The sequence below is a fragment of the Theropithecus gelada genome, chromosome 1, assembly GCF_003255815.1.
Source record: "Theropithecus gelada isolate Dixy chromosome 1, Tgel_1.0, whole genome shotgun sequence".
Classification (NCBI taxonomy): Eukaryota; Metazoa; Chordata; class Mammalia; order Primates; family Cercopithecidae; genus Theropithecus; species Theropithecus gelada.
The window spans coordinates 16,475,613-16,499,900 of record NC_037668.1 but is presented as its reverse complement, the minus strand read 5'-3'; the positions used below and the strand labels follow the sequence as shown (position 1 = coordinate 16,499,900).

The 24,288-nt window shown below is 53.0% G+C and overlaps 2 protein-coding genes across 5 annotated transcripts in view; one reads left to right on the top strand and one right to left on the bottom strand.

Annotated features, from left to right (window-relative positions):
- The first annotated feature begins 1,973 nt into the window (after positions 1–1,973).
- On the top strand, positions 1,974–16,734 carry SEMA6C (semaphorin 6C). 4 transcript variants are annotated; one of them, XM_025366804.1, is made up of 20 exons: positions 1,974–2,204; positions 4,214–4,263; positions 5,995–6,166; positions 8,356–8,470; positions 8,765–8,828; positions 8,986–9,042; positions 9,731–9,832; positions 10,056–10,146; positions 10,357–10,476; positions 10,651–10,739; positions 11,372–11,589; positions 11,872–12,003; positions 12,291–12,443; positions 12,688–12,861; positions 13,145–13,291; positions 13,577–13,654; positions 13,774–13,829; positions 14,004–14,048; positions 14,379–14,474; positions 14,925–16,734. In XM_025366804.1, exons 3-20 carry the CDS (start codon positions 6,049–6,051, stop codon positions 15,956–15,958), a joined length of 2,889 nt encoding a protein of 962 aa, XP_025222589.1. In that variant the 5' UTR covers positions 1,974–2,204; positions 4,214–4,263; positions 5,995–6,048; the 3' UTR covers positions 15,959–16,734. The 4 variants fall into 4 exon arrangements, with proteins under 4 accessions (XP_025222589.1, XP_025222614.1, XP_025222606.1 ...); XM_025366813.1 differs by having other exon boundaries at positions 2,015–2,204; positions 6,048–6,166; XM_025366829.1 differs by lacking the exon at positions 10,357–10,476.
- Positions 16,174–24,288, bottom strand: part of GABPB2 (GA binding protein transcription factor subunit beta 2) — a 75,431-nt gene continuing 67,316 nt past the window's right edge. Inside the window, exons 9-11 of the mRNA XM_025375952.1 lie at positions 16,946–17,050; positions 16,737–16,810; positions 16,174–16,536 (exon numbers count right to left, since the gene is read on the bottom strand). Of these exons, the coding sequence (XP_025231737.1) occupies positions 16,174–16,536; positions 16,737–16,810; positions 16,946–17,050 (542 nt within the window). The remainder of the gene's footprint in view (positions 16,537–16,736; positions 16,811–16,945; positions 17,051–24,288) is intronic.

Below are 24,288 nucleotides of genomic sequence, written 5' to 3'. Positions count from 1 at the left end.
TAAAATGTATCAAACGTCTTTCTGTGCAGTCTTTGGAGAAAATTTATTATCTTCTTGGCACATTTGGAAATTTATGTTCAATGTAGCTTTTCTTTTGAGACTTGGTGTTGCTTTTTAATAGTTTAGTACATGTAAATCTTATTTTAATTCAAATATATTATCATTTTCTTAAAGTCTGGGACCACAACCCAGTAGATTGTGCAGTGGATTGTGCAGTAGATTGTGTCTCAAGTAAGTGTTTAATACTTACTGAACTGAGATTTGAGCTGGGTCCTAAAACTTTAAATGAATTATACCCTAATCTCCACTCACTAATCTATTCAATAAGCATGTATCTGAGTACCTAAACCCTGTGCTAGGAGTTGGGGAGATTTCTTTTAACCTCTCAGTGCCTCTATATTTTGAGGTGTCTTTCTCTCAAAATTTCTTTCCAGCCTTTAAAACAACCCCAACTGCTGAACTGCCTTGGGCCCACGATCTCTCCGCAGTTAATCCTGTGTAGATATTGTCCCAGTTTATCTTCTTCTATTGTTTTAGATCTGACTTTACTGAGTTACTGTTCACCTTACTGGTTCACCTGGCCTTAAATCTCTGTCTCTGTCTCTGTCTTCTCTTTCTCTCTCTCTTTCTCTGTGTGTGTGTGTGCACATGTGTGTGTATGTTTAGGTCTCTTGCGTACTTATTGTGGGGCTTAGCCTAGTTGTCGATCATACTCATTGTGGGGCTTAGCCTAGTTGTCGATGCTCCCCTCCCTGATCACAGTCCAGTTAAGGCTGGCCTAAAAGTGGCAAACCCTTTTCCCCTCCTTTCCTCTAGTCCAGAGTCCAAGATGTGGGTAGAAGTGTTCAGTCAGATAAAACTATCTGAGAATGCCAGTGTCTCCCAGGCCACCCACTTTCCTGGAGAATTTTGAGAATGTCTTTTGTCCCAGCCCCACATAGAGAAGAATCCTACCAGGCAATACCAAGGTACCAAGCAATCCTGTCTGTAGTAGCTTTATTCTTCCTCCTCACTGACATTCCCAGGGGCTTTATGAAGGGTGGGGAGGGAGAAGGGGCAGTTCTGCTGTTTGGAGGGATGTCAGGATCCTCTGAGGAAAGGTGGGACATATGTCTGGGGGCAGTAAGGCTGTGTGGGTTCCTGTCTCAGGTCTTAGAGTTGCTACTCTGTCTGTGTCTTTCTCTGAGTCAATTAGTCTTGATTTCCACATCTGTTTTGGCTTCAGCCTCTCTCACCTGCCCTCTTCCATTACCCAACAGCCTGACTGCTAGCTAGTTCTTGCCATAGTGGCCCAAACTCATGCTGCTTTGTAGAGGTGGGAGGGGAGGAGATCATGGAAACAAGGGAAACCTCCTGCTGACACCTTCCTTTCCTTTCCCAGGCCTCCAGCCCCCACGCGCATGCTAGGCCTCCTTATCAGGGTCAGGACGAACCAGAGGAGGCCTACGGGGAGAAATAAGGAGAAAGAGGGAAAAAGCATTGAGAGGAGCAACGGAGAGTTGGGGGCAGAGTCAGGGAGATGCGGGAGGCTCCCTCGGGAGCAGGGTCGCCCAAACCGTATAGGAGGGGAAGGGAGGACGGATCGCGCAGGCTCTGACAGCCCAGCCCAGCCCCGTCAAGGCTCCCAGGTTTCCTGTCTCTTTCTCCTCCCAGCTCCTCTTCCTCTCTTGTGAAATTTCTCCCCAGAGCCTCTCCTGTGCCAGCCGATCTCTGCTTCTGTATGTATTTCTTCCTCTGCCCGGTGTCAGCGACTGTCCGTGGGTCTCTCCATCTCGCGTCTGTCTCTGCTCTCCAGTTCAGCCTCCCGGCCTGGCCCTCTTGGTGGACGGTGCTCCTGGCGCCCCTCCCCGGGCGGCACTATTGGCGGAGAGGTGACGAGAAGGCGGTGTCTAGCCGCCCTCCAAGGGCAGGATTAGTCGCCGCGACCCAAAGGCGGGCAGGAGGTGGGCCCGGCTGGGAGGCGGGCGGGGCCGCTGGGGCCGAGCCCAGAGCCCCGGGCGGTCGCATTGTTTTCCTCCGCGGATCCGCGGCTGGACTCCGACCCAGGGCTCTCCCGACAGCGCCCTGGACCCCAAATTCGAGCACCATCCAATTCGGACGCTCATCGCATCTCGCCTGAGCACAACCACGGATTGCGAACTCAGCATAGCGCGTGGCCGCTGGCCGTCCGCGGCGATCTCCATCTCGCTGACCCGAATCCTGGAGCAAGTACCCGGGGCAGGGAAGGGGCTGCGGGGAGGCAGGGCGGGAGCAGGAGGGCGCGGCCGGCGGGGGCCAAGCTTCTGAAGCGCCAGGGGACCAGGGAGGGTGTCGGCGCCCGGTGTGCCTGGCTGACGGAGAGGGTCAACGAAATTGGGGTGCAGGGAAGAAGGAGGCACGGTAGCCGAGTCCCGTAACTGTACTGGTGGGAGCAGAGTCTGGGCACCTCATTCAACTGGGCTTTCTTCAAGTCGCATCCCGCTGGATTGGGAAGCGCGAAAAGGGATTATTTGAGGCGCGCACCGTAGAGAGGGTGGAAAATCTGGCCCCTTGCTTTCCCGGCAGGGAAACTAGGGATCCGAGACCCGCGGAGAACTAGACCCTCCTGACGTCCCTGAAGGGATGGGAAGAGGGACGCATCGTTCTGGACTTTGTGTCACGGGTGCTCCTCTGTCCTTGTGCAAGCCGGAATCTGAGCACCCTCTGAAGGGTTGGCTCGTGCAAAGAGGCGGCGAATGGGGTCCCCGAGCAACCTCGGTCCCAGCGCCTATCTCCTTCCTTCAGCCCGCTCGGCCCGGGGCTTTGTTAGACTGAGGTCTCCCAAGGAGGATATCCGAGCTGGCAACTGCCTCCTAAGCCCACGGACCCCACTCAGCGCCGGCCTCAGGCCCGCCCTCTCGTTTCTCATCCTCTGGCCCTGTTTCCCTGGCCTGGGAGACCCGCCTCCGCTCCCCAACCCCCGCTCCCATCCCCTCTCCGTCTGGGCCTGCAGGCCCCTCCAGCCCCTCCTCCCGCTAACGTGGCTCTGGGACCCGGTCCCGGCCCAGACTCTGCTACCGGCCCCTCCTTGGAGCCCCGGATCCAGTGAGGGGGAGACACGTCGAGCCCCTGGCCCTAGGCCCACCTCTTTCGAGGCTCTAGACACCTGGATTGTCCTGGTTGGGGGTTGGGTGGGAAGGAGGGTAGGTGCTGAGTGTGGGGCTAAGGGCTAAGAGTGGGGGAAATGGCTTGGAGAAAGGAAGGCTCCGGTTCCACAGGCTCCTTGGCGCGACCCTGCTCCCTCTGAGGAAGGTGGACTGGGGCGGGCGACCAGCCCAAAGGCTTCCTGCTATTGTCCCCAGCCCAGTCTCCCCTTCTCCATCCCTTCCACAGCTCTGCTAGACTCTGGCTATGACCCCAACCACTCCCCAGAGGTGGCTTCAGGGCCAGGAGAGAGAAGGGCTGTTTCCTCTTCCCAGCAAGGGGAGGATCTGGAAAGGGGAGAATCAGCCAGGTCTCTCCCATGTGCTTCAGATGGGGGGTGTGAAGCAGCTCGGATTCTTCCAGGGCAGAGTGATCTTTTCTCCAGGCCAGGAGTTGAGGAGCTGACCAGATGCTGCTCCCCAAAAACAGCTACAAGAAGCCCTCTTAAAGATGTATCATAGTTGAGTCTAGAGGGCCAATGCAAAGGCCAGCCAAGCGTTTTTAGAGGCTGGACTAATCCAGCCTAAAGTGGGGTGTGAGAGTGTGTGTGTGTGTGTGTGTGTGTAGAGTGGGTGGAAGGGAGGCACAGCCTGCTCTCTCAGGGAGGAAGGAAAGGGCCGAGAGTGCTTGCTATCAGATCATTTTGCCTGGAAATGAAGAGCATGTAAATGAGATGCAAATTAGCCTCTATTGTCCCTAGCTAAGGCGCTTTTGCTAAGAAGGCTGTTGGATTCTGAGGGTTTTAACATGGGAGTGGTCGCCATGCCCCACAAACTCTCCCAGTGACCCCCTTTGCCAAGGCTAGCCCTGTAGTTCTAGGAGTTTCTAGAAAGGGGCCATCCCCTTCCCCTACATCCCTGGGCATGAAGCTACCAGCACCTTTGTAACCAAACTATTAAGAAGTGTCATCAGGTTCCTCCCATTTTCAAGGCAGCATCTCCCCTACCCAAGCCTCAGCAGACTTTTCTTGAATTTTTATATTTACTTGTAAGGGATGTGGTAAGGGGAGTGTAACACAGTCTCTTCCCTCCTTTGTCCTGTCTTCCATCAGGTCAGAGGTTTCCTATCCCACTCAAGCCCCCAAAGGAGTCACCACCCCAGGTAAGGAAAGGGCAGCAGCTCCTGAGGGCACGGGGTGGAAGCAGGCATGAGCAGGGAGCAAGAAGAGGGGCCGGCTCTTCTCCCCACTTGCCAGAGACCAAAGTTGTTTCCAGGGTGAAGATACCAGTTGCTCAGGGCAACTTGGAGGCAGGGGGGTGGTGGGAAGAGCAGGTTGGGGAGGATGAGAGACAAGCTATGTCCCTTTCTCTTCCTTTCTTTTCCCCTGGGAACAACAGTATCCGGAAACATGTCAGGGGAGGGAGGAAGGCCCAGCCTTTCAACACCAGAGGGTCGTTAGCTAGCTGCTACTCTGCCCCTGGGGAAGGGGGGGTCATCATTAGGTGTTCCTACTCTCTTCCCTCCTCCAGCTCTCTTGGGACCCCACCTGACGTCAGCCTCCCCACCAGTGATGCTGGATTGGGAGTGGGGGGACACTTGGGTCCTGGCTCCAAGAGTAGAATTACTGGGGAGATGGAAGGGTGCTTGGCATGGAAGCTTAGGGTCTGTTCTAGGGGACACGGTGGGATGGGCAACTAAGGATTGGTGAAGGATAGTTATCTGTTCACAAAAGAGAGGATTCTCACCCTTCTTGACCTGATTTTTGGAGCCAACCAAGCCCCTCACTTCAATTTTAGGGGAAAGCAGGAAGCTGGTATATACCTCCTACTGTGGGCCCCAGACAGGGTCATTTGGCTGAGGGAGGCTGATGGGTGGAAGACCTGTCTCACCATCTCTTCCACCATATCCATCTTTTCCTGGACTTTGGGCTACAATTACCTGCCTGTCACTGAATTATTTATATTTTAATTTCAGAGGCAGCGGATGAGGGAAGGAAGGGAAAGAGGGGCACGTTTAGCCATTTTGCTTCACTAGTCCCTTGTACCCCTGGTTTCTCACAGGGGGTGGGTCTGCTCTTCCCCACTCAAGTACATGCACTGGTTCTTAGGAGCCAGGGAAGGAGCAAGGGGCTAGAGAGCCTGGAGGGGGTGGCACAGTGGTCGGGCAGACAGCTGCAGCCAGAGCTAAATTTAGCCTCTGATCTGGCTTTGATGCACATTCATTTTTGGTGAAGACAGTCCCCCCCACCAACTCTCCTCCCTACTCAGTTCCTTCCCTAGCAGTGGAAAGGGCCCCCGGACCATGAGCTTAGACCAGGACAGTGACCTCTAGGCTGCTTCCCCCAACTCTGTCTTCAACTCTCGAAAGGACAGTGGCAGCCACACAGCTGCCCCCGGCTAGGCGCAGTGCCTGCATTGCTCCCAGAGTGCCGTGGGGTGTCTGGGAGGGAGGGGGAGTCAGACACGGTGCCCTCTTCCTCCTCCCAGTGCCAAGGAGTCACTATTTATAATTTTAAGGCTTCAGTCTCTAATTATAGCTGAGAAGGGGTTAGCAAGAGGGGGGTCAGGAGGTGTCACCTACTGAATGTCCCAGACCCAGTCAGGAGAGAAGAGGAAAAGCTGAGTGAGAAGGCTGAGGGGGGGCCGGGTGTGTCCTGTCCTTACCTGGGGTCATGCATGCAGGCCTCACAGCAGCCAGTTCGGGCCAGTTGGAGAGGGAAGGATCTTGAGTGACAATGACAGCTGGCTGGGACTGGGGCAGTGCTGGAGACAGGGTTCTTTTCCCCCACCCCACAGGGTCTTCTGGGGATAGACCAGGAGAGGAGCCTGCTGGCTTGCGTCAGGGGAGAGGGAACTTGGCTCCTCCCCCACTTTTCCCTGTCTCCCCTTTCAGGGCCGGCATATGGGTGAGGGGGCACCCCCTGGGGCCTGAGCTGCCCCGCACAGGATGCCCCGTGCCCCCCACTTCATGCCCTTGCTGCTGCTGCTGCTGCTGCTCTCACTTTCCCATACTCAGGCCGCCTTTCCCCAGGACCCCCTCCCTCTGTTGATTTCTGACCTTCAAGGTGAGTGCCCAGTACCTACCTTGCCCCATCTCTGTGAACAATTAGAGACTGAGACCCCCTGTGTGGGAGGCAAGATGCAGGAAGGCTCCCAGCCTCAAGGAAGCTGACAGCCAGACCAGCAAAAGGAAGCAAACAGGTAGAGTGAGCTGACACCTCCTGCCAGCTGCTTCTCATTCCTGGGCCTGGTTTCTTCACTTACAGGCAGCATCGTGTGGACGTTAAGAACGTGGACTCTCAGCTAGACCAAACCTTAGCAGGTCTGAATCCCTGCTAAGCTGCTCACTAGCTGTATGACCTTGATTAAGTTACTTAACCTTTCTTTGTCTCAGTCTCCTCAGCTGTAAAATGAATATAATAGTATTCTGAGCCAGTGGTGGGTACTCAGGAGGCTGAGGCAGGAAGATCACTTGAGCCCAGGATGTAGTGCTCTGTGATGGTGCCTGTGATTAGCCACTGCAGTCCAGCCTGGGCAACACAGCCAGAGTCCTCCCACCCCCCAACCCCCTACCCCATCTCTTTAAAAAAAAAAAAAAAAAGCAGATTAAAAAAAAAAAAGTCGCCGGGCACGGTGGCTCACGCCTGTAATCCCAGCACTTTGGGAGGCCAAGGTGGGCGGATCACCTGAGGTCAGGAGTTGGAGACCTGCCTGGCTAACATGGTGGAACCCTGTTTCTACTAAAAATATAAAAAATTAGCTGGGCTTGGTGGCATGCGCCTGTAACCCCAGCTACTTGGGAGGCTAAGGTGGGAGAATTGCTTGAACCCAGGAGGTGGAGGTTGCAGTGAGCCGAGATTGCACCATTGCACTCCAGTTTGGGCAACGAGAGTGAAGCTCCATCTCAAAAAACAAAAAACAAAACAGTCTTCTACCTCATGGAATTATTTAGGGATTAAATGAGGTTATACATGTAAAGTGCTGAGAACACGGTATGGCACAAATAAATGCTTTATATGTGTTTGCTGTTATTCTTAGCTACATAGAGAAGGCCTAATACTAGTTCAGTGGTTCCCAACACCTCTTACCCACCTCTCTACCACTGGTACCACCAATAAGCCCACCATGATAGAAAGCATAAACCCACTTTTTCTGAGAAGAACCTTTATCTATTTGCAGTTCCTGTTATATTCGTAGGATTTAGAGTAATTTTGAAGATGGAGGAACTGCAGTTGGGTTACTGGGAGTAATTGTTGAGGGATATATAAGAATAGCAAACACTCCTATGTACTAGAAGCAGCTCCAAGCACACTATAAATTTTTTTTTTTTTTTTTTTTGAGATGGAGTCTTGCACTGTTGCCCAGGCTGGAGTGCAGCAGCGCGATCTCGGCTCCCTGCAAGCTCCGCCTCTTGGGTTCATGCCATTCTCCTCCTTCAGCCTGCCAAGTAGCTAGGAGTATAGGCACCCGCCACCATGCCCGGCTAATTTTTTGAACTTTTGGTAGAGACGGGGTTTTACCGTGTTAGCCAGGATGGTCTCGATCTCCTGACCTTGTGATCCACCCACCTTGGCCTCCCAAAGTGCTGGGATTACAGGTGTGAGCCACCGCGCCCGGCCAAGCACATTGTAAATGTTAAATCATTTATCCCTGAACTCTGGCTATTCTTTGACCACTGATGACTGTGATTTCCACCATGATCAGGCCAGGTGGATGCTGGAGGTGAGGTGGTCAGAGGAGGCAGAAACCTTGAAGGGCTGAGGTGGCCTGTGAAGAGCCTTGAGGGGAGGGTGCAGAGGGCTGGGAGAAACGGAAACGGAGTGAATAAATGCCCAGTGGGACAGTGCACAAGGTGAGAGTGAAAGGAAATTGCTAGCCGAAAGGCAGTTCCAAGAAGGGACTAGGCTCAACTCTGGAGGCAGACAGACCTGGATCTGAATCCTGATATTGCCACTTCCCAGCTAAATGAGCAAATTCCTAAATGACTTCTAGCCCCAGGCTCCTCATCTGTAAAATGGGGCCAAAGCTACCTCATAGACCATGTATTAAATGAGACAATGCGTGTGAAGTGCTAACACTGTGTTTGGCAGAGGTTAAGTACTCAGTGTTATTGGTATTAAGAATAGCTTTTGGGCACTCTAACCTCACACATCCACTGTGTCCGCTGCTGGGTTTCATCTGGTTGGAGAGGGTGTTGGGGAAGTTTGTGGTATCCTGGCTGGCCCTCAGCACCCTACCTCTCTGTGTCCTCTAGGTTCTTCCCCATTATCCTGGTTTCGGGGCCTGGAGGATGATGCTGTGGCTGCAGAACTTGGGCTGGACTTTCAGAGATTCCTGACCTTGAACCGGACCTTGCTAGTGGCTGCCCGGTAAACTGGCCGTGGCACAGTTGTGGGGCAGACATGCATGCTCCTGGGCAGACATGGGACCTGCATGGCCACTGCAGCATCTTGCAGGGGACACATGCAGGTGCACAAGCCACGGGGCGTGGACATGCTTGGACCCAGAGCACAAATGCCAAGGCATGGAGGAAGTGGGGAGGGGAGGGACAGAAGGTCTGCACTGTTTGTCCCTGAACAGCTGACTGTGGGTAAGGTGGGGGCTAAGGAGCTCAGCTGGGGTGCCTTGACTAGGCTCTGATCCCTCCTTACCTACCCCTTCAGGGATCACGTTTTCTCCTTCGATCTTCAAGCCCAAGAAGAAGGGGAGGGGCTGGTGCCCAACAAGGTGAGGGGCTGTGTGGGAAGAGGTGCAGACATGGAGATGAGGCTGGGAAAGGTCTAATGGGGGTCAGGTGGGTGGGAAGAAGAATCCAAAAGGAACCATAATGTGAGGAGGGAACCCAGTTGCCCCCTGATTTTCCCTCTTCAACTTCTCCCTTTAGTATCTAACATGGAGAAGCCAAGATGTGGAGAACTGTGCTGTACGGGGAAAGCTGACGGTAAGGAGAGAGACGAGAATGTGGAGGGAAGGAGAGGATTACTCTGCCCCCAGTCCCTGTCCAACTGGTCCTCTACTATGCCGAATTTCCTTCACACTTTTTCCATCCCAGGCCACAGGAGAAAATAGAAAGGAAAGAGAATTCCCGATTTTCAGTTTCTCTTTCATGCCTCACAGAAAAGAAAAGTGAAGCTCCTCAGAGAGGCCAAAGGATTTGCCTAAGGCCAGAGGGCCAGCAAACAGCTTACTTGGGACTTTATCTCGCATTGCTCTGTTGCGCTCAAGAGGAGTAGCCCACCTTTCTTTCTTTTTTTTTTTTTTGGAGACGGAGTCTCAGTCTGCCGCCCAGGCTGGAGTGCAATGGCACAATCTTGATCTTGGCTCACTGCAACCTCCGCCTCCATGGTTCAAGTGATTCTCCTGCCTCAGCCTCCCAAGTAGCTGGGATTACAGGCGCACATTGCCACGCCTGGCTAATTTTTCGTATTTTAGTAGAAACGAGGTTTCACCGTGTTGCCCAGGCTGGTCTTGAACTCCTGAGCTCAGGCAATCTGCCCACCTTGGCCTCCCAAAGTGCTAGGATTACAGGCGTGAGCCACCACGCCCACCCTGTAAGCCCAGCTTTCTATTACCTCCTGGTCTCAGTCCCAGGACCCTCTGTCACTGACCTAGAATTTTGGGTTCTCTAGGACGAGTGCTACAACTATATTCGTGTTCTTGTTCCCTGGGACTCCCAGACGCTCCTTGCCTGTGGAACGAACTCATTCAGTCCTGTGTGCCGCAGCTATGGGGTACAAAAGACAGGGTGGGGGTTAGGATGGGAGTTGGGGGGACCCCAAGATGGGCAATTGGTTTGATGGGAAAGGACCAGGAACTGGGGTAGGGGAATGGGAGTGCCCAGAATTCAAGGGTCCAGAGGGGCTGGGGAAGAGGCAACGGGACAGGAGGGAATAGGCTGTGGAGCCAGACTCCAAGACCCTGAAGGTTCTAGGCATCTGCTCCCTCTGTCCCCAGATAACTTCGCTGCAGCAGGAGGGTGAGGAACTGAGTGGACAGGCTCGATGCCCCTTTGATGCCACCCAGTCCAACGTGGCCGTCTTTGCAGGTGTGCAGCCGGGCATGTGAGAACAAAGCATGTGGCTGGAGGGAGCTCCTGCCTCAGCTCCTCTCCCAGTGGGTCTTTCCCCCATTCCCCTGAGTGGAGGGTTGAGGTAGGGGCCAGGGCCAGGCCTAGGTAGGGGTGCGGGAGGCCCAAGAAGAGGCAGGATACAGATCCCTAAGCCCTCCCCTGACCCCACTCCATCCATCCCTCCAGAGGGCAGCCTGTACTCAGCCACAGCTGCGGATTTCCAGGCCAGTGATGCTGTAGTTTACAGAAGCCTTGGGCCCCAGCCCCCACTCCGCTCCGCCAAGTACGACTCCAAGTGGCTCCGAGGTCAGGGCGGGCCTGGGGAAAGGAGACTGTTCCTGGGAGGGAGGACTGTGGTGGGGAGCAGGCAGATGGTGTGGTAATGTGTACGTATGCAATGGGGAGAGCGATGTGGGGCCAGGAGCTTCTGAGCAGGTACAGATACTCTTCTATACCCTTTCCTGTCATTCCCCATCTTAGAGCCACACTTTGTCCATGCCTTGGAGCATGGAGACCATGTCTACTTCTTCTTCCGCGAGGTCTCTGTGGAGGATGCTCGGCTGGGGAGGGTAAGGAGGTGGGCATCAGGGTGGGTAGCTGGAGGGTTCTGCTGGATCCTGAGGAGCCAGTCTGAGTGGGAAGAGAGCTCCTGACCATAATCTCCACAAGCAATTCCCTGGACTCTCACCCCTCAACTTGGAATAGCCCTGAGCCATCTGCCCCCACATCCTGCTTGTCCCTCACCCTTGACTCAAATTGTCCTACCATGCCACACCCATCATTCACTGTGCCCCTCACATTGCTCCCTTGGTGCTCTTTTTTTTTTTTTTGAGACGGAGTCTCGCTCTGTCGCCCAGGCTGGAGTGCAGTGGCGCGATCTCAGCTCACTGCAAGCTCCGCCTCCTGGATTCACGCCATTCTCCTGCCTCAGCCTCCCGAGTAGCTGGGATTACAGGCGCCCGCCACCACGCCTGGCTAATTTTTTTGTATTTTTAGTAGAGATGGGGTTTCACTGTGTTAGCCAGGATGGTCTCGATCTCCTGACCTCGTGATCCACCCGCCTCAGTCTCCCAAAGTGTTGGGATTACAGGCGTGAGCCACCGCACCCGGCCCCTTGGTGCTCTTAACTCACCACACTCCTTGCACGCAGCTGGCCCTGTGGGTCTGTCTCACCATTGTCTACTCCACTCTTCTCCCCTAGGTGCAGTTCTCCCGCGTAGCCCGAGTATGTAAACGTGACATGGGCGGCTCGCCTCGGGCCTTGGACCGCCACTGGACATCCTTCCTGAAGCTGCGGCTCAACTGCTCTGTCCCTGGGGACTCTACTTTCTATTTTGATGTTTTACAGGCCTTGACTGGGCCTGTGAACCTGCATGGCCGCTCTGCTCTCTTTGGGGTCTTCACCACCCAGACCAATAGGTTGGTACTAGGCTGACTAGTGTGACCCAATCTGTCCCCTGCCTCATCAGCCTCCAAACTCCCCTTTCACAGCCTACTGATGGGGGCAGTTAAGGGAACCTCTGAGCAAAGCCAGTTTGCTGTGTCGCCCACCATTTTTTCTCCTAGTGTGGCACCCAGTGGCTGCCTCACTGCCTCAGTCTCTACCTCCTAACGTGGTGTGAAAGGTGCCACCACTTCTTCCTGGGGGAAGTTGTGCAGTTCCTTTCAACACCTATCCTGCATCTTTTCTGGCTCCTCCAGCATCCCTGGCTCTGCCGTCTGCGCCTTCTACCTGGATGAGATTGAGCGTGGATTTGAGGGCAAGTTCAAGGAGCAGAGGAGTCTGGATGGGGCCTGGACTCCTGTGTCTGAGGACAGGGTCCCCTCACCCAGGTACCCAGGATGGAAAATGGCTTTTGTGGGGGCATAAGCAAGCAGCGTCTGCCCCCAAGATGGGATTGTGAGGAGTGAGTGAGATGTCTTAAGGCCTCAGGGTGGGGAGCTATAGTGGGGTGGCAGCGGGGCCGAAGAGCTGCGGCAGGGAAGGGAGCAGTGCTCTGAGTGTCTGTGTGGAGGGGGAGCAAGGCTTTCCAGTCAGGTTTGGGAGCAGTAGGGGGCACAGAGCTTAACTGAGCTCCAGCTCCCAGTCCCAAGGCAGCCCCTTCCCATTCACCCACCAGACCAGGATCCTGTGCAGGAATAGGGGGAGCTGCCTTGTTCTCCTCTTCTCGAGACCTCCCTGATGATGTCCTGACCTTCATCAAGGCTCACCCGCTGCTGGACCCCGCTGTACCGCCTGCCACCCATCAGCCTCTACTCACTCTCACTAGCAGGTATGGTGCTGAAAAACACTGACCACTGACCCCATTCTCAGCCACCCTCCTCTTTCTTTGACCCAATAAGGTGAACCGCATTGGTGGGAGGAAGAACTTGTGAAAGTAGAAGGGAGAGAGCTAAGAAGGGAACCCTGGGACCTGGGGGAAGGGCACAGGCACAGCTACCAGGACAGCTGGGCTCTCCCTGAAATGCTCAGGCTTCCACTAGACAGGTTCCCTGACCTGAGGCCCTTTCCTCCAGGGCCCTATTGACCCAAGTAGCTGTGGATGGCATGGCTGGTCCCCACAGTAACATCACAGTCATGTTCCTTGGCTCCAACGATGGGACAGTGCTGAAGGTGCTGCCCCCAGGTGGGCGATCCGGGGGACCTGAGCCCATCCTCCTGGAAGAGATTGATGCCTACAGCCCTGCCCGGTGAGGCCTTTGGAGGGGAGGCTCCCTGCAGAGCAGGGATGGGATGGGAGTAGCAGCAGCAGATGTGGGAATAGGTTGGAAACATCAAAAACATTGGCTTTTGCAGGGTGGGAGCTCTGGGTTAGAGAGGCTTGGCGAGAAGACTGGACAGTGTAGTAGGGCAGGGCAGCTCCATGGGTTATGCTCAGTTGCTTGTGCGCCTCCCCCCTTTCTGTTCTTCCACTCACGCAGGGAAAAGGTAGCCTCATCTGTCCATCTCTGGTTCCTTTTGGCCTCACCCTAGGTGCAGTGGGAAGCGGGCAGCCCAAACAGCACGACGGATCATAGGGCTGGAGCTGGACACTGAGGGTCACAGGCTCTTTGTGGCTTTTTCTGGCTGTATTGTCTACCTCCCTCTCAGCCGGTGTGCCCGGCATGGGGCCTGTCAGAGGTGAGAGGGGCCTGAGGCCAGGCCCTGTGTGGGCAAGCTCCGCGGGCCAGCAAGAGCACAGAAACGAAGGTCTTTGGGGTGGCAGAGAAACACAGGGGATGGCTGCGGGGTGCGTAGGTACCTCAAGCATTCTGAAGGTGGGCAGCAACCAGGGTGTGGAGAGACTGAGGTGGACAGGAGAGAATGAGGCTGAGAGACTCCTGTAAGCCAGGGTGGGAAGAGGCAGCAGAATGGAAAGTGACTGGAGTAGAAGGGGATCCAGCCTCACACACCTGTTTTCCCTAGGAGCTGCTTGGCTTCTCAGGACCCATACTGTGGATGGCATAGCTCCAGGGGCTGTGTGGATATCAGGGAACCTGGTGGGTAAGTGACAGGTCCTTGGGCTTCCTGAGCATAAAATTCCCGACCACTAAGAGCTGAGGGCCAGAGTGGGAGATAGGGACAAGGTGCAGAATTCTAGAGCCACTTCGTTTTCCTCCTAGGACTGATGTGGATCAGGCTGGGAACCAGGAATCCATGGAGCATGGTGACTGCCAAGGTAAACAGAAGAGGCGGCTGCGGTTGCCGCCAAAGCTGCACATGGCCATGATGGCCACAGACACCATCCCAGGCTTGGGCTTTTGTCCTTCTCTCCTTCTGTGGCACAGTCACCCCATCAGTTCTTCACGAAGCTTCTCCTTCCCCCCATCTTCACCCTCTCCCTTCTTCATAGACGGAGCTACTGGGAGTCAGTCTGGCCCTGGGGATTCTGCTTATGGTGAGTCCTCTTGTCCCAACTTCACCTTCCCTTGCTCAGCCCACATACCTGAGTGTATGTCCTGTGGTAGCAGCAGAGCAGCATTCTGAATACCCTGGGAGTATCGGAAAAGGGTCGGCATCCTCCAGATACCCAGCATGTAGCGCAGTACTTGGCACACAGTAGGGTACTTTTTGAACAAATAAATCAATGTCCTGCATGATGAGCCCTCCCCCAGGCCCAGAAGAAACTAGAGGCTGGCCTTCCACAGGAGGGAGGAAGGACCCCTGGAAGGGTGTCAGGGGTAGAGATTAGGAGCCTCACTGGCTCTGACCTGGTCTCTGCCACCAGTGCTTCCGGGTCCTGGCCCTTCCCCTGGGACCCCCAGTCCCCCCAGTGATGCCCACCCCCGGCCCCAGTCTTCCACTCTTGGAGCTCACACTCGGGGTAAGAGGGCTACCTGGGAGGGACAGGAGTGAAGTGTGGGGCTGCTGATTCTCGGAGCGTTCTAAGCCCCTCACTGACTGGTGTTTGGTGCTCACTAACGCCTGTTTGGAGCCTCCCCTCCCCAGAATTGGGCATCCCAGCCCCAAGTCCTCCTGCACGAGCAGTTGTTGGCAGTTGCTCTTGGCATGGCTACAGAGGCCAGAAGTGGGATGGGGAATCCCCAGGCCCAAGCTCTGGCCTGAGTGTGAGGGGTAGTGCGTGGGCTGTATGCTGAGGGGTCAGGGGAGGTGAATCCTGAGGATGGCGAAGGCTGTGGGAGTGGGAGTGAGGCTGAGTAGCAGCGGGAGGGACGATGATGTCAGGCCTGGGAACTGCCGGCGCGCCTCTGGGCCTAGGTGCCCCGCACCGCCTCCCCTTGGCTGAGCCTCCCTCCTCCCTCTCGGTCGGCAGGCGTGCGGCGGGACCTGCCCCCAGCCTCGGCCTCCCGCTCCGTCCCCATCCCACTCCTCCTGGCCAGTGTGGCCGCAGCTTTTGCCCTGGGCGCCTCAGTCTCTGGCCTCCTGGTCTCCTGTGCTTGTCGCCGCGCCCACCGACGTCGGGGCAAGGACATCGAGACTCCGGGGCTCCCGCGCCCTCTCTCCCTCCGCAGTTTGGCCCGGCTCCACGGTGGGGGCCCAGAGCCCCCGCCGCCGTCCAAGGACGGGGACGCGGTGCAGACGCCGCAGCTCTACACCACCTTCCTGCCGCCTCCGGAGGGCGTGCCCCCGCCGGAGCTGACCTGCCTGCCCACCCCCGAGTCCACGCCGGAGCTGCCGGTCAAGCACCTCCGCGCCGCCGGGGACCCCTGGGAGTGGAACCAGAACAGGAACAACGCCAAGGAGGGCCCGGGCCGCTCACGGGGCGGGCACGCGGCGGGCGGGCCTGCGCCCCGAGTGCTGGTGAGGCCGCCGCCGCCCGGCTGTCCCGGGCAGGCCGTGGAAGTCACCACCCTGGAGGAACTGCTGCGCTACCTGCACGGCCCGCAGCCGCCCAGAAAGGGGGCCGAGCCCCCCGCCCCTTTAACCTCGCGGGTGCTCCCGCCGGAGCCCGCCCCCGCCCTCTTGGGCTGTCCCAGCCCCAGGTCCCACGAGTGTGCCCCCCCGCTGAGGCTGGACGTGCCCCCCGAGGGCAGGTGCGCCTCTGCCCCCGCCCGGCCCGCGCTCTCCGCCCCCGCTCCCCGGCTGGGCGTCGGCGGAGGCCGGAGGTTACCTTTCTCCGGCCACCGGGCCCCCCCTGCCCTGCTCACTCGAGTCCCCTCGGGAGGTCCCTCCAGGTACTCCGGGAGTCCCGGGAGGCACCTCCTGTACCCGGGCCGGCCGGAGGGCTACCGGGGCCGCGCCCTGAAGAGGGTGGACGTCGAGAAGCCCCAGTTGTCCCCGAAGCCTCCCCTCGTCGGGCCCTCCTCCCGCCAGGCCGTCCCGAACGGCGGCCGTTTCAACTTTTAAAGGGAGCAGCCCACAGCCTCCAGCGTGGGGGGTGCCCGAGTCCTCTCGGCCGCGAGCTGGACGCTCTTCAGGACGTCTCACCGCCCCCTCGCCCCGCACCTCCAGCCTTCCCGACTCGCAGAGTCTTCCGAGGCCCCTTTTCGCCTCGGGTTTATTTATTGACTGTCTTTCCCCCTGTCCTCGAGAGAGGAGTGGGAGGTGAGAAGCCCGTCCCCTCAGTGAGCCAGCATTTCGGGGGGAGCTGGCGGACTCCCACTCCCCGCTCCCTTCCAGCCAAGCTGCCTTAACTCGCCCCTCGGGGCTCCCGCAGAGACTGGGCCCCGGGCGGGCCGCGCGCGCTGTGTCCAGAGTCCTCGGGCCTCCCGGGTCTGGGACGTGCCTCTCCTACTGTGTAGGAGCCTCCGCTTCCCAATACAGCCGTGTCCGCAGCCGCTGCCTGACTTTACTCGGGCAGGGGAGGGCGGCAGTCGGTCGGCTCGCTCTGGGCGCCCTCGCCCTCTGCCTTTATCTGGGCCCTGGGCTCTCCCGGGAAAGGGGATGGCTGCGGTCTCGCCGCGGGGGGAGTCTGGAAAGGTTTCCTAAAGGAGACGAGCGAACTAATGGTGTCGAGGTGAGCCAGGGCCCGGGAGACCCCGTAAAGTTTAGTTGGGGCTGGGGAAGGCCCTCGGAGCTCGTTTCTGGATCGAGGTAAGAGGGATTTTCTTAAAGGCCTAGTCTATGGGATGGGGCGGCGGAGGGAATTTTTTGAGAAATAAAATGAAGCTACAGCGTACGTTACTTGAAGTTCCACATCAGAAAATCTTGTCCTGAGGAGAATTTGGCTGGAAGATTTGGGGTCGCATGAGGGGTAGGCTGCAAAAAAACAGCAAAGGATTCAGTCCTGTCGGAGGCAAGGGTCTGCCCCCAGCTCTTCCCTAAGGCGAGGACCCCGCGGAGAGGTGGACCGGCGACGAGAGCGCGCGCGGCGTCACACGCACGCTTAGCCACCCCCCAAGAAGCCGCTGCCGCGCTCGAGCTCCGCGCGCTCAGGACCAGGTAGCGTGTGGCTGTTGTGATGCTCCCTTTGCTCCGGTTGGGACTGGCTGCGGATATCTGTCCATTATCCCCGACACCAATGAGAGGGACGAACAGGACCACCTGCCCCGCCCACCACCCTCGCGCTAACGACGCTTAAGGCCTAACGCAGGCGGCAGCTGGTGCAAATTTTTATTTTTATTTTTTTTGGAGACAGGGTCTTGTTCTGTCACCCAGGCTGGAGTGCAGAGGCCTGATCTCGGCTCACTGCAACCTCCGTCTCCCAGGTTCAAGCATTTCTCCTGCCTCAGCCTCCCAAGTAGCAGGGATTTCAGGCATGCATCACCACGTCCGGCTAAATTTTGTATTTTTAGTAGAGACGGGGTTTCATAATGTTGGTCAGGCTGGTCTTGAACTCCTGACCTCGTGATCCGCCCGCCTCGGCCTCCCAAAGTGATGGGATTACAGGCGTCAGCCACCGTGCCCAGCCGAGCTGATGCGAATTTGCAAATGGGGTTTTTCACCCGCACTTGGCTGCAATGTCCGCCCAGTTCGAGCCCCACATTCTCCCGCTGGCGTCGCCTGGGGGCCGAGCCAACCCTTGCTGCTAAGGAAGCCTCACCAGTCCCCTTCCCGTTTGCTACCTAAATGTCCTTGGCGGGAAACTGCTGAGAACAATTTGAGGAAGAAGCCTGAAGTTGTTTCTAGTTCCGCGCTTTATTATTTGTGATCATGATTGGTCAAAACTTCGCCCGGAGCCTCCATTTGCTCATCTGAAAAATGGGTTTGAGAAGCTCAAGTACTAGAATGTGAAAACGCTTTCTAAAGGCAACGGCATGGTATCTTGTGAGATAGTAATTTCTTCAGACTAGCGCATAAGCTATTCCTATTCCTAACTTTGCGATCTGTTTTCACTAGGCAATCTCTTTCCCTTTGTATCCTTATACTTTTCATCTATAGATTTTACCCTCAGGGCTTTTTTTAATGCTCTCTGAACATTACTCCCATTTCAGTTAAGCTTGTCTGGCCAAATTTGGTTGTCCTCCAGAGTCTGACCTCTTTTTGCGTGGCGCTTGTTTCACCAGGTTGAAGTGGTCCTTTAGGTCTCAGTTTTTCCCGTATGGGGTGCCTTACTTAAACCAAGGTGCCTCGGGGCCAGTGCTAGTTTCCTAGATACTGGAGGAAAGCAAGCAAGGAAGGAGTAGAGAATCCAGTCAGTCACTTGACTTCATTATCCTCTTCAAACCGAGATTTTAAAGCAAGGACAAGGAAAAATTTCAAGGCTGCAGCCTTTCACAGTCCTCTGAGGGACAAAACTCAAATATAGTTCTTGCCTTGAAGGTGGTCACAAACAAAAAGGGTAAATGATCCTAAGGTTTACATATAGACCTAAAAGAGAGATACATACAATGGAAATTTAATCTTGTAATTCTTTGCAGGCAGCAGTAATTTATAGGTTAAAGTCCTGGTTGTAGTTTAATTATAAAGTATGTTCATTTATTAGTATTTATCACTATGGTGACTTCTTTAGCCAAAGAGTGTCTAGGCCGGGCGCGGTGGCTCAAGCCTGTAATCCCAGCACTTTGGGAGGCCAAGACGGGCGGATCACGAGCTCAGGAGATCGAGACCAACCTGGCTAACCCGGTGAAACCCAGCAAAAAACTAGCCGGGCGAGGTGGCGGGCGCCTGTAGTTCCAGCTACTCGGGAGGCTGAGGCAGGAGAATGGCGTAAACCCGGGAGGCGGAGCTTGCAGTGAGCTGAGATCAAGCCACTGCACTCCAGCCTGGGCGACAGAGCTAGACTCCGTCTCAAAAAAAAAAAAAAAAAAAAAAAAAAAAAAAAAAGAGTATCTAAACTGAACTCTCAGAGCTAACAGAAGTAATCATGTTGCAGTGAGAGCAACAGTCCTGGGTCTCTACCCGTTGTTTTCTATGTGACCTTGGCAATTCAACCAACCTCTTTGAGGCTGTTTTTTTGGTAAGGAATGGAAAGAACATATGGCAACAGGGATTTGTAAAGTGCCATATGAATATATATATTTAAATTAAGTGCTTTGTGAGAAAATTATTTACCCAAAAGAAAGTAGACTTCCACCAAATATGCAGTTCATTAATACAGATACCTCTCCCTGATAAAGAGTAGTGAATAATAAATTAGGAGGATGAATTCAAATAAACTATCCCTGACAATAGAAGGATAAATATGACCTCAAGAAATCTGCTAATACTTTTTTTTTTTTTTTAAATCATACTATTAGCTCAGTTTTTGTCTTTAGGAAACTAGAATGTGCCAACAGGAGGATAGAATCATCATCCTCAGGGATTTCTAAGCTGATTTCTCAGAGGCATCCTGGGAGGTTATGGAGAAACCAGGGCCCCAGCAGTCAGAGTCCATCAGTTTGTGTAAGGCTTTGGGGACTTGAAACACAGAAGGTTCCACAGTCACAGAGCTTGAAAATCTGTTCAACATCTTGGGTTCTTTGGGGGCTAAGTCACAAGGGCCTGAGCTATTACTGTCTCTCAGGTTTTTAACTCCTTGATGTCACTGTCCCATCCATGAGAACCACACAGGTATGTGTCACTCTCTGCTACTTAATCCAGCAGTTGACCTTTCAGAACTGTTGGCTCATAAGAATATAAGGTTATATGTATGAGAGTAAGGTTCAAGTACATGGATAAAATATGAAGCCTATAAATCTAAAAGATCACCTACCTTTACCGGGTGTATCGGACAGGGTCTCAACAGGAAACAACATTCTCAAAATAATGAAGGGCTGTTTTTAAAGATATGGGCAAGGGATAGATAGGTCAGTAACTGGAGGCTAATAACTGTATTAGGCCTAAAAAGATAAAAGGAGTTATTGGTTTCTAGGTCCTGGAGGGGGAGAGTGCCTTGAGAGAAGCAGTGACTTTTTTTTTTTTTTTTTTTTTTTTTTTGAGATAGAGTCGCAGGCTGGAGTGTGGTGGTGTGATCTCAGCTCACCAAAACTTCTGCCTCCCAGGTTCAAGTGATTTTCGTGCCTCAGCTTCCCGAGTAGCTGAGATTACAGGAGTGAACCACTGCACCTGGCAGATGTCAATACATTGACTTAAGTCTTTTCTCTTTCCCCAGTCTCCTGTCAGGGCTCCCTATTGGCTGAATCCAACTGGATGCCAAAGCACAGGAAGCCCATTGATGTTCATATAGGTCAGTCTCCCAGGACAGAGAACAGCCTACAGAATAGAGGAGTGTAATCTGGAAGGAAAGAAAGAAAACATCCAGCATACCTAGAGATGAAGACCCTATTCATTCCCCACAAGAGAGATTATCTTTTACTCTTCTTGCTCAATTATTGCTGGCCAGAAACTCTATGCAGATACCCCCAAATTAGTTTTGAAGCAAAATTTACTATGGGGAGCTTATAGGAAATGCTGCTTGGATCATATTTTTCTTCTCAGTTTCTTTCATTCTTTTTTTTTCTTTGAGACAGAGTCTTGCTCTGTTGCCCAGGCTGGAGTGCAGTGGCGCCATCTCCGCCTTCCGGGTTCAAGCAATTCTCCTGCCTCAGCCTCCCGAGTAGCTGGGATTACAGGGATGTGCCACCATGCCCGGCTGATTTTTGTATTTTCAGTAGAGACGGGGTTTCACCATGTTGGCCAGGCTGGTCTCGAACTCCCAACCTCAGGTGATCCACCCCAGTTTGGCAGCTGCTTTTTTTTTTTTTTTTTTGAGACGGAGTCTCGCTCTGTCACCCAGGCTGGAGTGCAGTGGCGCAATCTTGGCTCACTGCAAGCTCTGCCTCCTGCCTCAGCCTCTTGAGTAGCTGGGACTACAGGCGCCTGCCACCATGCCCGGTTAATTTTTATATTTTTAGTAGAGACGGGTTTTCACCATGTTAGCCAGGATGGTCTTAATCTCCTGACCTCGTGATCTGCCCGCCTCGGCCTCCCAAAGTGCTGGGATTACAAGCCTGAGCCACTGTGCCTAGCCCTCAGTTTCTTAAATGCAAATCTGAGATGAATTAAGCTGCCCAAGGCTAGTGAATAAAATAGCATTCTGACAAAAGGGAAACCACAGAGGAAAGTACACTAATTAACTCAATGCAGAAATTGTAGTTTTAGAAAGAACAATTTTAGCCTGGGTGCCATGGCTCACGCCTATAATCCCAACAGTTTGGGAAGGTAAGGCAGGTGGGTCCCTTGAGCTCAGGAGTTCAAGACCAGTCTGGACAACATGGCAAAACCCTATCTCTACCAAAAATACAAAAATTAGCCGGGCATGGTGGTACGCACCTGTAGTCCTAGCTTCTCGGGAGGCTGAGGCAGGAGTATTGCTTGAGCCCTGGAGGTCGAAGGTCGAGGCTGCAGTGAGTCAAGATCATGCCATTGCACTCCAGCCTGGGCAATAGAAAGAAAAAAAAGGCCGGGTGTGGTGGCTCACGCCTGTAATCCCAGCACTTTGGGAGGCCGAGACAGGCAGATCACGAGGTCAGGTGATCGAGACCATCCTGGCTAACAGTGAAACCCGGTCTGTACTAAAAATACAAAAATTTAGCCAGGTGTGGTGTTGGGCACCTGTAGTCCCAGCTATTTGGGAGGCTGAGGCAGGAGAATGGCGTGAACCCGGGAGGTAGAGCTTGCAGTGAGCTGAGATTGCGCCACTGCACTCCAGCCTGGGCGACAGAGCGAGACTCTATCTCAAAAAAAAAAAAAAAAGGACAATATTTACAAGTGTGTGACTCTGCAAAGTCAACTTATTTTTACAACTATATGATAAGGATAATACCCACCTTGCAAAATGGGTATTTATATGTATATGCAGAGTACTTAGCACATTGCCATACACGTAGCAAAATCTTAAAGCATGGTGGCTATTGTTATTATTTATAATATTGGGCCCTATCCCAAACTTTCCTTTCCTTTACAGCACTACCCTTAAACTTTAGGACTGGTTATAGGAGCAGACTGCAACCCCACACTTTTGTTCAGAAGTCTCCTATAGTCTTAACTTACTCTATTACCTATCAGATGTCTTACACAAGCCTTACATAGTTGTAGTTATCACTAGATTGCTCCCACGTCAGCCTTCACCTGTATTTTTCACCTATTGATCTCCTTGGAGTAGAGGGTTCTTTTTCACAGAGGAAGGAACTCTTAGGAAAGTTGCCCTAGTTCATGATTTTTCCCATTATTTAAGAGTATCACCCAGCCGGGCACAGTGGCTCACGCCTGTAATCCCAACACTTTGGGAGGCCAGTGCGGGTGGATCACCTGAGGTCAGGAATTTGAGACCAGCCTGGCCAATATGGTGAAACCCCGTCTCTACTAAACATACAAAAATTAGCTGGGTGTAGTGGTGCATGCCTATAATCCCAGTTACTAGGGAGGCTGAGGCAGGAGAATCACTTGAACCTGGGAGGCAGAGGCTGCAGTGAGCCGAGATTGTGCCACTGCACTCCAGCCTGGGCAGCAGCGTGAGACTCTGTCTCAAAAAAAAAAAAAAAAAAAAGTATCACCCATCAGAGAACTCTAGGTTCTTATCTCTCCAGTTCCCCTCAACTTTCCCATCTTGATAATTTCTCTCACCAGGATTTAATTCAACAAGATTTTTAGTTCTTTGGTTCTTAAGGCTCCTCAAGTTCCTGCCTTTTTTTCCATCAGCACAGCCAAGACTATATATATTGCTTAAGTGCCTGCCAGAATTACCTTCTATTAGTTGAATATGTGCACAGGATTTGCTGACTGTATGTATTTACCAAAAAGAAATTATCTGCATGTACCCTAGTACATGGTAGGTGACCAATTTCCTAAATATTGACTTTGAGAACTTGCTGAAGATTCCAGTCACTGAACACAGATGCTTATATGTCCTTAACTTTGGACAGGCTCAAAGCTAATTTTATAAAGAAAGGTATCCTTCTTGCCAACAAAACAGCTTTTCAGAACTCTGTACACTAGATGGGACACCCATCTTGCTAGTCAAATTGGTTTGTTCACCCCTGGCTATCAATGGGGATTGTGCTACTACCAGACTGACCCTCCTATTTTTAAATATAAATGTGTGCTGATTTTGGACTAAGATAGCAGCAAGCACCCTATTAACCAAGAAAAGCTGAGAAGCTGGCAAAGTAAATCTACTCTTTCCAAGCACTCCTGAGTCTGATGTTTTTCCCCATACATCTCAGCATTGACTTTACTCCCACACAAGGCACATAATCATTTTCTTCAGCTACTTTTCTCCTCCCTTAGTTGTTTGCTTTTAGGGAAGGGAGTGGGGGATGAGAGAAAGAAGGAAAATGTACATTTAACAAGTCAGTCAAAAGCTCTCCTAATTCTCATTTCATTTCTTACCTCAACTTGCTCTGCCTGTCAAGAATACCACGCTGAGAGAGGTGGATAAGGAAAAGGCAGTGGGCATGCATGGGTTAGTAGATCTATACTCCTCCCCCTTCAATTAGCTCAGTTGGACAGGGAAAATGAGCTCTGTGGTTCACCTGTGATCAGAGACTAGATACAAATTTTTGCCCAGGAGATGAAAACAAATTCAATGGCACCCTGAAATGGTCAGCTCTGACATTTTATTGAGAAATATTTTTATTTTAAATGATAGTACAAAAACTGTATATATAATATAGATCTGTATAAGTATATATACATACAAATGCTCATACACACATATACACACAAACTTGCTCATCAGAATAAAACCCTATTCTAAATAAAGAAGTATATTTAAGTTTTTCTAAAAATATGCTGTACATAAAGCTGTCAGACAACCTGAAAAACTGAGGACATTGTGAGAATAGTCTGGGCGCATCCCCCCAACAAACACCTGCTCCAGTACACACACAAATGGTCTTGACAGAAGGACAGCACATGGGGCAAAGCCAGGGACAGAGCTGCTACCATCATTGTTGCTATAACAAGATGTCTAAAGCCAACTAGGAAGCACAGGATATAGAAGGTGACCTAGATTAACTTTCAGAAACAAACCACCTCAGAATAAACAAAAAATATGGGGTAGAGAAGGAGGGGAATGGAGAGAGAAAAGACAAGCCCCAAAGATTAGAAATGACCTACTAACTAAATTCGGGTGCCTGGGAAAGCCTCAATGAGAGAGGAACAATAGAATCACTAAAGCAGAAAAGGTAGGGGGAGGGGGGTATAGGGAATCACAATTTCCTGCCACTAACATGCCAAACTGCTACTGTAGAGTCTAGGAATGTCACCTCACCCCCTAATACTAAAGAGGCTAAAAAATAAAATAAAAATTTACAAAGGGCAGCATCAGAGACTAAAAAAAAAAAAAAAAAAAAAAAAAAAAAAAAAAAAAAAAG

Bases quoted from the DNA above. Each gene is read 5' to 3' on its own strand.
- SEMA6C (XM_025366804.1), top strand. From the start codon at position 6,049: ATGCCCCGTGCCCCCCACTTCATGCCCTTGCTGCTGCTGCTGCTGCTG. The intron at 8,471-8,764 runs GTAAACTGGCCG...CTACCCCTTCAG, and splicing joins ACCTTGCTAGTGGCTGCCCG to GGATCACGTTTTCTCCTTCG. The intron at 11,590-11,871 runs GTTGGTACTAGG...TGGCTCCTCCAG, and splicing joins TTCACCACCCAGACCAATAG to CATCCCTGGCTCTGCCGTCT.